Raw genomic sequence first — 14,141 nt, 5'->3', positions numbered from 1 at the left:
CTGCGTCGTTCGAGTCGTCCAACGCGATTACGCGAGGTGGGAACTCTGGTGTGACTTCGTCGAAGTAAAAGTGGCCTCTTACTACGAGTATAATATTTAGCTTAAATAATTGCCGATAGTGCATATTTCTAGTGTAATAGTGATTTAACATTATTGTTATCCCTGGAACTAATCCGAAATTCGATAATGAAAACGTCAAGAACAGTGCTGTCAAAATAAAGCGAAAATAAATAAATAGGACTGAAATACAACGAAGCTTAAGACGCGAAGAGTTAAAGTGAACCATATTGTGCTGACATTAGTGTGACTTTGGTTTGTGACTCGCGAGTTTGATGACCGAATTGTTTAAAGAAATTATGATTGCATTATAAACTCGAGTAGTGATGAGAGTATAGAACATTTGTGATTGCTGTACCTTAGAAGACCAAGATGGACTGGAGAACTAGAAAACCAGGCCCCAAACACCGGTGAAGACGCCGAGGCCACGGCCTTTTCAAATAGGTATGTACCGGTTTTTGACTATCATTTTGTTTGATTTATAATACTGCCTTATGCGTCCGCTGCAGGTGGCTCGTATTCCCCAGTACTTTAGTTATAACTTCCCTCAACTCTTGTGGACTATTGCACATAATAAACTAGCTATTTAAGTGCATACGTATACATATACGTATGCACTTAAATAGCTACATAATACAATCTTTAAGTAATTTTGATGTCATTGAACATTGTATTACATACCAACTTTTATATATAACTCAACAGGAAATTTTATATATACTTACATCTATCGTCATAACTATTCATATGCATTTTTGCAGGTAATCATGGAGAATATTAATCCAGAATTATCTGAAGCTGCCGAACCACAGACTTCAAACTTGCATAGCCTCATTGCTCCAAAGACGAACAATATAACAGAGAACAGCGAAAGAGAGACATTTTCTGTAAAAGATGAAAAAAGTAGTGACAGTGACTCCAACTGTGAGGACGTAAGTTCTAATGACGAACAAAATAATGTAAATAGTGGTACCAACTCTCAGTTTTATGAGAGTAGTGATAGTAAAATAGATTATGCTGTAAAATTAGATGATAGTGATACTTTAAGTGATATAGAGGATATAAAAACGGACACAGCCTCCGCTGACAGTGAGGACTCTGCACTCGGTAGCTTACCTCCAGATAGTATAACTAATGAGAGAGAAGAAGAGGTCCAGGATCGTTCTGACGGCAGTGACTCAGGTCTAGGATCAGAAACAAATGAAGATCATAAGATACCCAGTTTTAATCTTTCTCTCCCATGTACAAGTGGTGTAGATAACTCATCTAATAATGTGGAACAGAAAGAAGAAAGTCCTGATCAAATTAAAAATGATGAGAATTCAGATTTTGGTGACCATAAATTGGCTTCGCTACAAATAAAAACCCCAATCAAAAGCAGTCTCAAAAGAAAGTGTAATGAAGAAAGTGAACATGCACCACAGGTTAAAAGAAAGAAAGAAAACATCAATTTTGATAACGTCACAGTATACTACTTTCCTAGAGCACAAGGATTCACATGTGTTCCTTCTCAAGGCGGTTCAACCTTGGGTATGGAATGGGAACATACTCATATACAACAATTTACCTTAACAGAACATGCAATAGAACAAAGGCGACTACATAGGCAAATTTTACAACAGTTAAGAAATGAGCGCCATTCTATACAAGGCGCTTCGCTTTCATCTAGTGAAGATAGTGATACAGAAGAAGAAACTAGCGATATTTCAGAATCTGAGTTGGATTTAGATAGTTACTACTTTCTGCAACCTATACCAACACGGCAAAGACGAGCTCTGCTTCGTGCGGCTGGTGTCCGCAAAATTGAAGCGTATGAAAAAGATGAATGTAGAGATATAAGAACTTCACGTGAATTTTGTGGTTGTGCTTGTAAAGGTGTATGCAATCCAGAAAATTGCTCATGTAGTTTGGGTGGTATAAAATGTCAAGTTGATAGGTTAAACTTTCCATGCGGGTGTACCAGAGATGGTTGTGGCAATACTACTGGAAGAATAGAGTTTAATCCAGTCAGGGTTAGAACTCACTTCATTCACACACTAATGAGATTAGGTCTTGAAAAGAAGAATGAAGAAAATCAAGCAGCGGCTAAAAAGCAATGGGCACAATCACATAACCCCAATTCCGTCACATGTATATCAAATCCTTCATATGATCGACAACGTTGCATGACTCACGACGATGGTTTGTTGCGTGATGTTAACCTTACACCAAGAGTGGAGGTTGAATCGTGTGTAAACGCGGGGAGCTTTAATAATGTTCATTGTGATATGAACAACACCCCAGTTCATAGCGGCATGCAAGATAATTTGTCTTACGGTTATATAAATGATAATTCCGTTCACAATAGTATAAATGAAAATAACATCATGCACTTCGAAAATACGACTAATCATCACAGCCATACAGGTCCGTATACTTCGAGTATACTTCAAGGAAAAGGACCACCTTATGGTGCAGCTAACGCTATAGGGTATAATGCTATGTCTAACAATATGCAAAGGTTTCAATGTGATATTAATTACGCGTATGATCAACATACAGAAAACCATCACTTAAAGACCTTTCCAAGCTATCCTGCTTCCAGCTTTGAAGAATTTGCTCACAATTCACAAATGACCATGTTTAGTCATTATGGCCATATGTATGTTCCTGAGTATATGCATAAACCAAATGTTAATATAAATGATCATAATTCTTTACAATATCAGCACACCATGTCTCAAAGTCATTATAATGCGTACAAAACTCCTATAGAGAGTACTAATACAGAAACTAAAAACGAGTCTCAATACACTACATTAATATCATCGCCGTATCAAACTAGTAATAAGTTGCAAAGCGGTGAGCACGACGAAAATTGGTACAGTCACAATACTCTGCTGACCTTGGATCATACGGACCATGCTACTCAAGATGCTTCAGATAGTCAAACTCCAGGCCTAGATGTGCCCGCTGAAAATTCCGTTTCAGAAACCACTGAGAATTTTGGAGAATTAATAAAAAAAACTATGGTAGAATCTGTTACTGTGTAGATGAATTACTTGTTGTCTTTTAATCGTAATATTGAATTATAATGTTATTAAATTTTTAATTATATTAATTGGAACTTCAAAGCGTACTTTTAACTAAATATACTCCTCTTAGTTATTAAGGTTTTATTTATTGATCATAAATAGTATATTATATCGACTGATTTATATTAATAAAGCATTTTGAGTGTTTTACTACCACTATAGTTACTGATTAAATATAATAAATACATGTGCACTTTATATTGAAAAAGCAATTTTCTATAAATGTTATATAGAAAATATGTATCTATAAGAAGAGATAATTAGGTGGAAAATACCTTTATTTCAGAGTCATTATCCTCGCATACCTACCTCAATAAAATTAAAAAAAAAAGAACCATATCAATCCACTGAGCAAGTAATTACTACTAACGTGTGGATTGAAAGCATATACAACACAAAATAAATATCAATGTTTAATAATAGCGCTGTGTCCTTTAAGTGGAATAACAAATATAATTTTGAGCACATTGGTTACTCTTACTATAAGGCAATACGAATAAAAACTTTTTTTAAATCACACTGTATTATGTTTTGGATATTTTTAGGGACATCAATCATAATACGATATTATTTGTTGTTTGCTTTCGAAATTAATATAGTTACCTAATCGTTTACCTCCCTAAATCACCAAATTCAAACTGAAGATTCTAAATTAGTATTAATCATTTTGTAACCTTCCATGTCTTACATATGTCGCCAATGCACGGCTATGACTCATCAAGTATAGATGACTAAGAAGCATGTTCGTTGAATTTAACATTATAAGTATTAAAATTTAAAAAAATAGATTTTTTCTTAATAGAAGCAACGGGCAAGTTTCTTGCAGTTTTAATCTGCTTTCAAAATAGAGGTGTAATAAATAAAAATACTATTCAACAGTGCTTGTAGTCACTTTACTTAAAGTGACTATTTTTATGAATCTATATCTACAAATTATAAACCAATTTTTTGTCGATTGGGTTTACTTTCGATTCTCTACACAAGTGGCAAATGTGTAGATATATTGGTAACCTAATACATTTTTGATAACACGACTAAGAGAAACAATAAAACACCGGTACTACAGTGTCTTGTTCTATTTTGTAGGATCTTGTAGTGTATGTGGAAACACTGGCAGTTTATTATCTATCGTCTCGAGCCGAGCGTACACGGACCGCCGTGCGCAAGAGGGAAGGGATTCCCTGCGCAAGCGCCGCGGAGTAAAGACGTGGAGCTATGGCTAACGAGCCGATATTACGTCGATAACAACTTACATACAAGAAGACATAAATAACAAATAAGTGAACACTATATGTGGCGACGAGGCAAAATGGATATAAATAAAGATAAGTACAAAATCATTTAATAAGATATACATATACCTACGGGTACGGAGTAATTACAAATTTAGAAGGATTAGGGTGGGGCCGCACGGGGAGCGAATTATATAGACCTATACAGAAAAAGCAATAGCTGGGTAACATCGGTTTACGATCGATTTGCGCCAAGTAAGTAGGTACCTAATTATAAATTGTACTTGCTATACCTATAGTGTCTCTAGCTGGTAGGAATAGTCGTATTAATAATCATTGTAGTAATATGTTTACGTATATCCGTGATTTATTATTTTTAATGTATGATAATGGTGTACTGCCTACGCTGGCGTGGCACTGATGGAGTATGGTGGAATGAGCGGGGGGGATAGGATCGGTTGGCCCGTCGTGGTGGGTTCGTGTTAATTTGTCGCGATGGTTTCTGGGGGGAGCCGCGTGGAGGTCCCTCTGGCGTGATACATTGTTAGCAGTGGGATTATTTTAACAATCCCATTCCCCCTTCCGTATTTCCGTGTTGAAATAAAAAATCGGTAATGATTGTAGTTGCCGCTGCATGTTCGTTTCATGAGGGGACGGTGACGGTGAGATGTTTGGTGGGACATCATATTACGTGATGCAATAGACCTGTGGGTATGAAGTATAATAGAGCACTGTGCGGACGACACGTTTGTTTTGCTTTATCTTTTCTAGGTGTCGATGCACTTTAATTACTTTTGGCAATAGGGCCGCCTTATTGTATTTATACAGAGGTGGTGACTAGTGTTCAAATGTCACTATTTTCTTTTAGAGTATTGCTGCAAATGGAAGTGGTCTAAAGTTCCTCTTTCTAACTGTAATGATCACATGATAACCTAATATTACATTTTGTACGGGATAATATTACGATGTTGTCGGGTGATACGATATTATTACAAATGATGGTGAGCTGACAATTGTACCTGCATTATAGTACTGATGTTGGGTATTATATACAAAACAACAATAGTAAAATCTAAGGTGGGGTGACACACACGGTTTGAGCAGTGCTTGCTGGACAATATTTATAATTGCCTTAATTGATTGCAAGTGTTGAAGTATCTGGGTAACAGTGTCCCATACATTTCGATGCGGATGAGTTGTTCGGAATACCTGCAGACTATTTTATTCTGGTATTCGAGCAGAGCCGCGAAGTAGTGTGGTTAAAATTTTTTTATTTGGATTGGATTTGGCTTTTGGATTATATAATTTATAAATAATAATTATTAGTGAGCATTCCAATGGATGCCGGTGGGAATTGCAATTGTTTTGCATAGGAAGGTTTTAAATGTAGATTAATTATTAGTTTGATATATTATGTTGGGGTCTACTATACATGTTGTATAGTGCAAGGTGCCTATCTACTTGTCTGGCATATTTTTAACAATTTGTGCTTTGTGTTAAAATGAAGCGCGCATCTACACTTGCGACCTAGAAGGCAATCTTTTGGTTTGGTGAATTTAGTGTCTAATGAATTTGTTGAAGAAAAACAAAAAACAACGTAGTCAAGAGGTTGAGATGCCGACTATTATATTGCGAGGAAGTGTGTCGCTAGTTATGGTCGGATGTAAGGTAGAGGAGTGCTGTTTCTGTATGCGGTGTGTGGTTTCTATAGTCAGTAACACTGGAACGAGAAAAAGGATACCTAATTATGTATGTATATAGAATTATTCTATTATTTTTACAGCAATGACAGTGATTAACTTTTAATAATAAGCTATAGTATAGTACAGTGGTGGTGAGTATGTCTTTATGGAATCATATTTAAGATTCTCTCTAATTTAAAAATACCAGTAAATTAGAAATTGCACAATAATGGTTACATGAAATAGAACTACTATTAAGTTCTGAATTATTGTACCTACTCGCCTAATGCATTATGCGGATGAGTGAAGGGGTTATTAGAGTGGAAAAAAAAAATGTTTTTTATATTCTTTGAAGTTTCGGGAACATGGAATAGAATATGAATATTCTTTATTTAAAGAAGCTTGAATAAATAATAGGAATAATACCCATAATTGCATTAATGTACCGCATTTAGTAGCTGTGGAATGGAGTTAGAATTTGTTTTGTGATCACATGCAGACAGCGCTGACAGCTGTTTTATATGAATGTGACGGGGATGTTGGAGCGATGGGGAGTCATTTTTAATTGACAGTTAATCCAGTTGCGGCTGGAGTTGTGTAGTGTCGCGATACGCGAAATAAGTGTATTAATGTGGTTTTGAGTTTTGAGATAGCTAATAGGAAATGATACCTGCTTCATTGTAGTAGTTGTAAAATATATACATGTATTTGTTTATCGTCATAGTACTGGTGTTGGTCGCTCTCTAAATACTTTGGCCGCATTGCAGGGTAGCTTAGACAAATTAGCGTGTTTTAACTTTTACATACGTACTACAGTGCAACCTCGATAAAACAAATCGAAAAAATATATATATATATATATGTAGTATATCAAGTAATTCGTTGAACTGAGATTTATTATGTTGAAGGTACGTTGGTCTAAACTTCGTTATAAAAAGCTAAAAAACCTGTCTAAGCCATTTCAACTTGAATCTTTAACAATAGTGACGAGCAGCAGTGTTTACAAAACTTTACATTACTTTCCATCGAACACCAATTATTGGTCTACGAACAAAAGTACGTCGAAACATGTCCTGACATGAATCATATTATAAGAGATAAGTAGAGTTAGAGTCATACCATTGGTGGGAACATTATATAAAGGTTTTGGGTTAAGAAAATTCCTTATAAAGAGTGTTTTTCCAAATTAAAAAAAAAAAAATAATGTCGCAATTAAAAGGTATATTTTACATCGATTCTTATGGAAAATCCAAGGGATTACAAAGAATTAGTTAAATCAAGGAAGTCGTTATATACGAGGTATATTATTGTGAATGAGGTGCGTTATATTATGGCTGCACAATTATTATTATTATTACTAGATAATAATGTAAACCCTGATGCATGATAGTAACAATTACTGATGATACATTATTGGAAAAAAAAAATAGTTCTGAGGATACTATTAGTATTCCTATACTTTAGATTAGAATTATTTACTGGACATTCTTGTGGAGTAAATAAATCTGAAATATGTTTAATATTAGTAGTCATAAAGGTATATATTGTGAAAATTAAATGGATAAGAGTGGCGTTTAATTGTGCTATAATTATAAAATTTGGTGTTTTGCAGGAGTTCATGATTTGCTTATAAAGTGACTATTGGCTCAGATGACCTTAAAGAAATTAGCAAAGGAAGAAAAACTATGAGCATAATACTAATAACCAATACTTAAAGAGGATGAATTAAGAAGTTCAATGGAATTATAATGACGGTGACAATGGCATTGATATTCTAAAAAAGGAGCTACAGAGGTAAGGTAGACTGGGCCGTCAAGCATTAAATTGCGTATTGACGGACAGGTTGCATTAAATTGCGTTGGCTGGGCCATCAGGCATTAAATTGCGAACTGATGGACAGATTGCATTAAATTGCGTTGGCTGGGCCATCAGGCATTAAATTGCGAACTGATGGACAGATTGCATTAAATTGCGTTGGCTGGGCCATCAGGCATTAAATTGCGAACTGATGGACAGATTGCATTAAATTGCGTTGGCTGGGCCGTCAGGCATTAAATTGCGAACTGATGGATAGATTGCATTAAATTGCGTTGGCTGGGCCATCAAGCATTAAATTGCGAACTGATGGACAGATTGCATTAAATTGCGTTGGACTGGGCCGTCAAGCATTAAATTGCGTATTGGCGGACAGGTTGCATTAAATTGCGTTGGCTGGGTCGTTAAGCATTAAATTGCGTATTAACGTCCAGTTTGTGTTAAATTGTCTTTGGCGGGGTCATCAAGCATTGTATTGTGTATTGATGAATGGTGTCCTATTCATTAAAGTGTAAATTGATAGAATGTTGCATTAAATTGCGGTTGAATATAAGTAATAAAAAATTGCCAGTTTTAATGCATATTAATTATCGGAGTGAAATGGAGCGGATTCAGTAAAATATAATAAATTAAAAGTCATAGGACACAAATTAATTTTGGTCGAAAATATAATTTCTATAACTAATATAATTGACGATTGCTGGAGTACGTAGAGTCGCTGTGGTGATATATGTGGTATATGACGATCGCTCAAAGACTGGTCTGACAACCTTTCCTAATATTTTAGCACTGAATTAATGCAGGTGATAAGAGAGATAATTTTGGTACGATGAAGAATGGTTATAGTTATACCCAATTAATACTACATGGACTGATATCAGATGTGTAGATATAATAATAATATTCTGGTATAAATAGTGGGGAGTTTTGAAGAAATTCCAGATTATGTTTTAGATAATCAGTTTTCAAATGTACATGATAAAGAAAAATACTACATGTAAATAACACATTGCATGAGACAGATAGAATGGAAAAAAATATAAGTATTTACCTTAAACCTACAAAATATAAAGTAGTGACTACTATGATAGAGATATTCTGGTCATAAACATACAACATTTTTCAGAAGTGCTTTATACTAATCTTACATAATATTACACAATAACAAAGTGGAATAACGATTATATGAAAACAAATATAAAAGAAGAAAGGTGAAGTATGTGAAACACAGAGTAAATTGGAGTTAATATATAAATGTAATTTATATTCAAAAGAGGAGGAAAAATCACGGTGCTGGTTACGCTGGAAAGGCCAATCGCACTAGAGGCATTCGGCTTATGTGTGGCAGTATAGTGTCAAAATGAGTCCACCATCGGTGTAACGTAGCACACATGCCTCCAAGGAACAAATACCTAATAGAGTGGATTGATTCATGCTTGAAAAGAAAATAAACTTAAAAAGGAGAGAGATGTAGTGTATGTGGAAACACTGGCAGTTTATTATCTATCGTCTCGAGCCGAGCGTACACGGACCGCCGTGCGCAAGAGGGAAGGGATTCCCTGCGCAAGCGCCGCGGAGTAAAGACGTGGAGCTATGGCTAACGAGCCGATATTACGTCGATAACAACTTACATACAAGAAGACATAAATAACAAATAAGTGAACACTATAGATCTGATGCGAAAATATAGGTGTCTACATATATATGTACCTAGATCCGTTTGTTACTATTTTTCCAGTTGGATATTCATATCGAATCCAGGCACGGGACATACATCCCTATTAGATACCTGTATGTACCTATAAGTGCTGAGATATTCAGAGCGTACATACACCCTTTTTACCTACCCCACAGCCTTTGTGGCCCTTCTAAACAGATATGAATCAGCGGCCTTTGGTAATTATTTGTGAAATACAAAGTCAATATTGTATGTAATTTACTCGTGCTTCAGTTGAAAAGAGCTGGCAAGAAATTTAACTGGTACATGTTGTATATTAAAATATTTTTTAATCGGTTTCGATATATATACATATAGGTATGTATTCGCTATGTACACAATTAGGCCACAACAGTTACCTTCTACAGGAATTTTGATAAAGTGGATAGGATTTTATGATTGTTATTCTACAAGATTATCAAATTCCCTACAATTTTTAATTTCATTTTATATATTTTAATAATACAATTTTTCAAAATTAATACTATAAGAATAGTAAAAAATTTACAACATTTTACATGTGAATGTTAGTGTAACGAACAATGTATGTGTAAGATTTTAACCAATCATCATTATCATCGCAGCCCGGAAGACGTCCGCTGCTGGATATAGGCTTATCATCTATCAGGCCAAAGATCTCCACGACGATCGGTCGTGCGCTGCTCGCATCCATCACCTTCTAGCGATCTTGACCAGATCGTCGGTCCACCTTCCTGGAGGCCTTCCCACGTTGCGTCTTCTGGCCCGTGGTCGAAACTTGAGGACTTTATTGCCCCAACGGCCATCTGTCCTACGAGCTATATGCCCTGCCCATTGTCACTTCAGCGTCGCAATTCCTCGAGCTATATTGGTCACTCTGGTTCTTCTGCGGATCTTCTCATTTCTGATTCGATCACGCAGAGAAACTTCAAATATAGGCCTCTCCACAAAGCAAGTTGAGAGACAACTTTTTAGAAGTTCTGCCTCAGTTTTTTTCCTACCTTATTTAAACAGCGATATGTTAGAGACTCCGAACATAATAGTCCATAATGTTAGTTCTATAATTGTAATACCAAAACAGTTTGCAGAAAACATTTACAGAGGAGGTGCTAGAGATATTTTTAATAACTGTGTCCTTCACAATCATTAAAAATATCTATTCAAATGGTAAACCGTATTTATTTCTAAATACTTAATATAACAATATTCTGAGATTATCAATTTAACTCCATCAACTTGATGTAGTTGAATCTCTCTTTAAACGACAGGATTTAGTATTATTGGTAAGGCCGTTTTGTAGAATCTCTACCTAATTGGCACTGTCACGAGGAAAATGGGTCATGCGCCCGGCTCTACCGTACACTATTGACATATAAGAGTATACAACAGGCTCTACCAATTACTTGCCGAATTAAGGGGACGCGAAGTATTTATGGACGCTTATTTCCATAATATGTACATATCTAAACGTACATACTTAATTATATATAGGACATCCTTAAATCTACACATATAAATAAAATTGGAGTGTATGTTTGTAATATTAAAATAACTGTTTTTTACTACATGCATATAAATACGGTATATACACCTAAAAAAAATTTTTTTTTTACAATTTTTGTCTGTCTGTCTGTTTGTTCCAGCTAATCTCTGAAATGGTTGGATTTTGACGGCCCTTTTCTTGGCAGGTAGCTGATGTAATAAGGAGTAATTTATGCTACTTTATAGAAAAATAAAGTTACATTCCACGCTGACAAAGGCGCGAGTACAGCTAGTAAGTAATATGATTTAAGATATTTTTTCCAAAAAAATACCTTCTATATTGATTAAGTACGAAAAACCACTCTGAAAACGAATGCTAAAATTGTAAATAACTGATACAAGTTGGTAATTTCTCAAAATTAGTCCTTCATTAATTAAGTTCAAAGTAGTATTTATTTCCTGCGAACTTTATATAGCTTTAGTGAGAATATTATATTACTGAATGATCTGTTTTGCCATAGGTATAAATCTAGGATTACACTTCTGACCAATTCTTCGATTTCAAATTAATAAATCTGAGAAATAGCAACGCGCGGCGCTCAGTAAAATGGGGCTATATCAAGTGTTAGGATTCACAAACAAATTTATTTTCTGTGGGTACAAATGTTTATGATTTAGGTATAATTAAATATCTGTTATATACATTATAACTAATTTTCATATTGTATATTTTTTATCAAAATTTGTAAACATTACCGAAATTGTGTAATAATGACCCTACACCTATAATAGTCTTTTTTAGACTACAAACACTGCTAAACTGCACCTGAATCCTCTCATCTTCTATTTTTCCTTCACCAGTCGATAGATCAGCATCGTAATATACCGAACATCATTGGGAACATCGTATTCCAACCCTACATATAAATTAGTCTTCTCCTTCGACATAGAGCAGCCAAATTGGATCGGTGTTTTAACATTAAACCTACATTTTTTCCGGTGACCATGACTTCCTCTAACTTGTTGGAATGTTTCTGAGTGATATTTGAGTTGATGGCGTATGCTTTGATCCTGCGACCAGACCACAATTTTAGTACTTTAGTCATTTGCGCTTTCAGAACATTTCAAAAGCATTAATGCACTATAGCTTTTGTTCAATGATAAAAATGGCTAAATTAAAAAAAAATCAATAAATCTATGTTTTATGTTCTATACATACAAAGCAATTTTTAAAGAATTCCATAACGTAAGATGCAATAATAGATACCTACAATAAAAAGAATAGGTTAATTAATTTTTATATGTTTTAGTGTTGATGGTCACGGTTTTTTGCATGCATGAAGCATACTTTTGTTTGTATTAATGAGTATGACTGTTTGTAATACTTTACTTGGAGTTAGATGGTGCTGTGTGATTTGTCCAGGGTTAGTATTTCTTTCTTTCTAAATCTTTTTATGAGTGCACCTAAAAAATAATTAGTAAAAATATATTATTGTACGTACTAATCGAAAAAACTGTGTCTGAAGTTTGACTATATTTTTTTTTATGCTCCCGCCTGCACTAACGTTTTACATAGGCGGGACAGCAGTGGAGGATAATAAGATGAGATTGTCATGATGGGCTATCTGACCATGAGGTCAGGTCAGATAGCCCATCATGACAAATCACCAAGAATTTAGCACGATGGTTTCCAGGACGAACCGCGTGGATGTCAACCTGACATGGTACATTGCTAGCAATATGATCATCAGACCACATTACTAACGATCCCCTTTCCCCCCCTGACCATATATTTATATAGATAGACATAACAGTCTGGAACCAATAACATCATATTAATATAGAAAATAACATAATTAATAACGTTATTATATTTCAAAACTACTTGTTTAAATACCACAGATAAACCACTGCTATTTACGCCAGTTTGGATTATCTTTTAACAAGCTGATGTGCAAAATGTGCAAAATATATGCGTAATTCTAGCAATATCAATGTAGTCATTTTCATCTCATCATTTCATCAATCCAATCGTACCTACACAATAAACACTTTCACTGTTTTAAAATATACCTAAGTACGTTTAAGTTTAAGTAGTTTAAGCAATTCCCTATATTGAAAAATATGCAGGTAAGTAAAAAATATAAATGTGTAAATAGTCCATAAAGCTCCTTAAGGGATCCTTCAGAATATTATTATATCCTTTACTCGCTTGTTCAATTGATAAAACTTCTTAGGCTGGTAATATAGACTTTGTTAATTGTCAAGTTACCCTAATGCGACTAACATTCCAATTGGCTCTTTATGTTGCCAGGCCGCCCATCTCTAAAAAGGACGAGGCATAGCTACGAAATTCTCCGTCTGATGTCCAGTCGACTGAGGACTAACCGAGTGTATATTAACAGCCCTAGAATGTATGTTATTCCTAGTAATAACGAGAGACCAATTAAGGGCATATATGTAGTTGAAATACATGTTATTATTGCCATGATTTGGTTACAATTATTGTTGAAATCATTGACATTACAGGACAAGTATTTACAACCGTTATAAAACTAGTAAGTTACTATGTAGCATTGAATCAACACGTTCGCATGTTGGTAGTTTAAACCAGGCAATTGTAAGGGCCGTGCCTTCTAATTGCGAACGGTTACCTTAATCTGTTGACAATAATTGTTTCTCTAACTCATATATGTATTTAATCGGAATAAATGTAACTTGTGTTGAAAATATCATGTCTATTATATAATTTGTGTTAAAAATATATATTTTATTATTCATCAAGTAGCTTACATAATAATTTTAAAAGTAGGTATACATATATATGAATAGGTATTTAATATGATAACATTTGATACATTAAAATTAATGTTTCTTATTAAATAGCTCATTTTCGATTCCGTAGGTATGTACGATGAAATTTAGTTAAAAGCAATCCGTGACTTGTCACTCGAGTCCAGGATACGAGAACCCACTTTGGGTTACAATAACTTAGATTGTGTATATTTTATCAAATATAGGTGTTATTTTACAGACATCCATTTTATTATTTAATGGATTTATATTATTTTGCTTGATTCCGCTGACAACCGCTACTGGAAGC

At 34.6% G+C, this 14,141-nt stretch overlaps 1 protein-coding gene across 1 annotated transcript; it reads left to right on the top strand.

The window, feature by feature from the left end:
• Positions 1-3,189, top strand: LOC131844891 (uncharacterized). Its single transcript, XM_059193877.1, has 2 exons — positions 1-501; positions 819-3,189. Exon 2 carries the CDS (start codon positions 825-827, stop codon positions 3,087-3,089), a length of 2,265 nt encoding a protein of 754 aa, XP_059049860.1. The 5' UTR covers positions 1-501; positions 819-824; the 3' UTR covers positions 3,090-3,189.
• Positions 3,190-14,141: the final 10,952 nt, after the last annotated feature.

Source organism: Achroia grisella, unplaced genomic scaffold (assembly GCF_030625045.1).
Source record: "Achroia grisella isolate CSIRO2021 unplaced genomic scaffold, CSIRO_AGI_Agris_v1 utg4223, whole genome shotgun sequence".
Taxonomy (NCBI): Eukaryota; Metazoa; Arthropoda; class Insecta; order Lepidoptera; family Pyralidae; genus Achroia; species Achroia grisella.
This window is presented reverse-complemented; position numbering and strand designations above follow the sequence as displayed.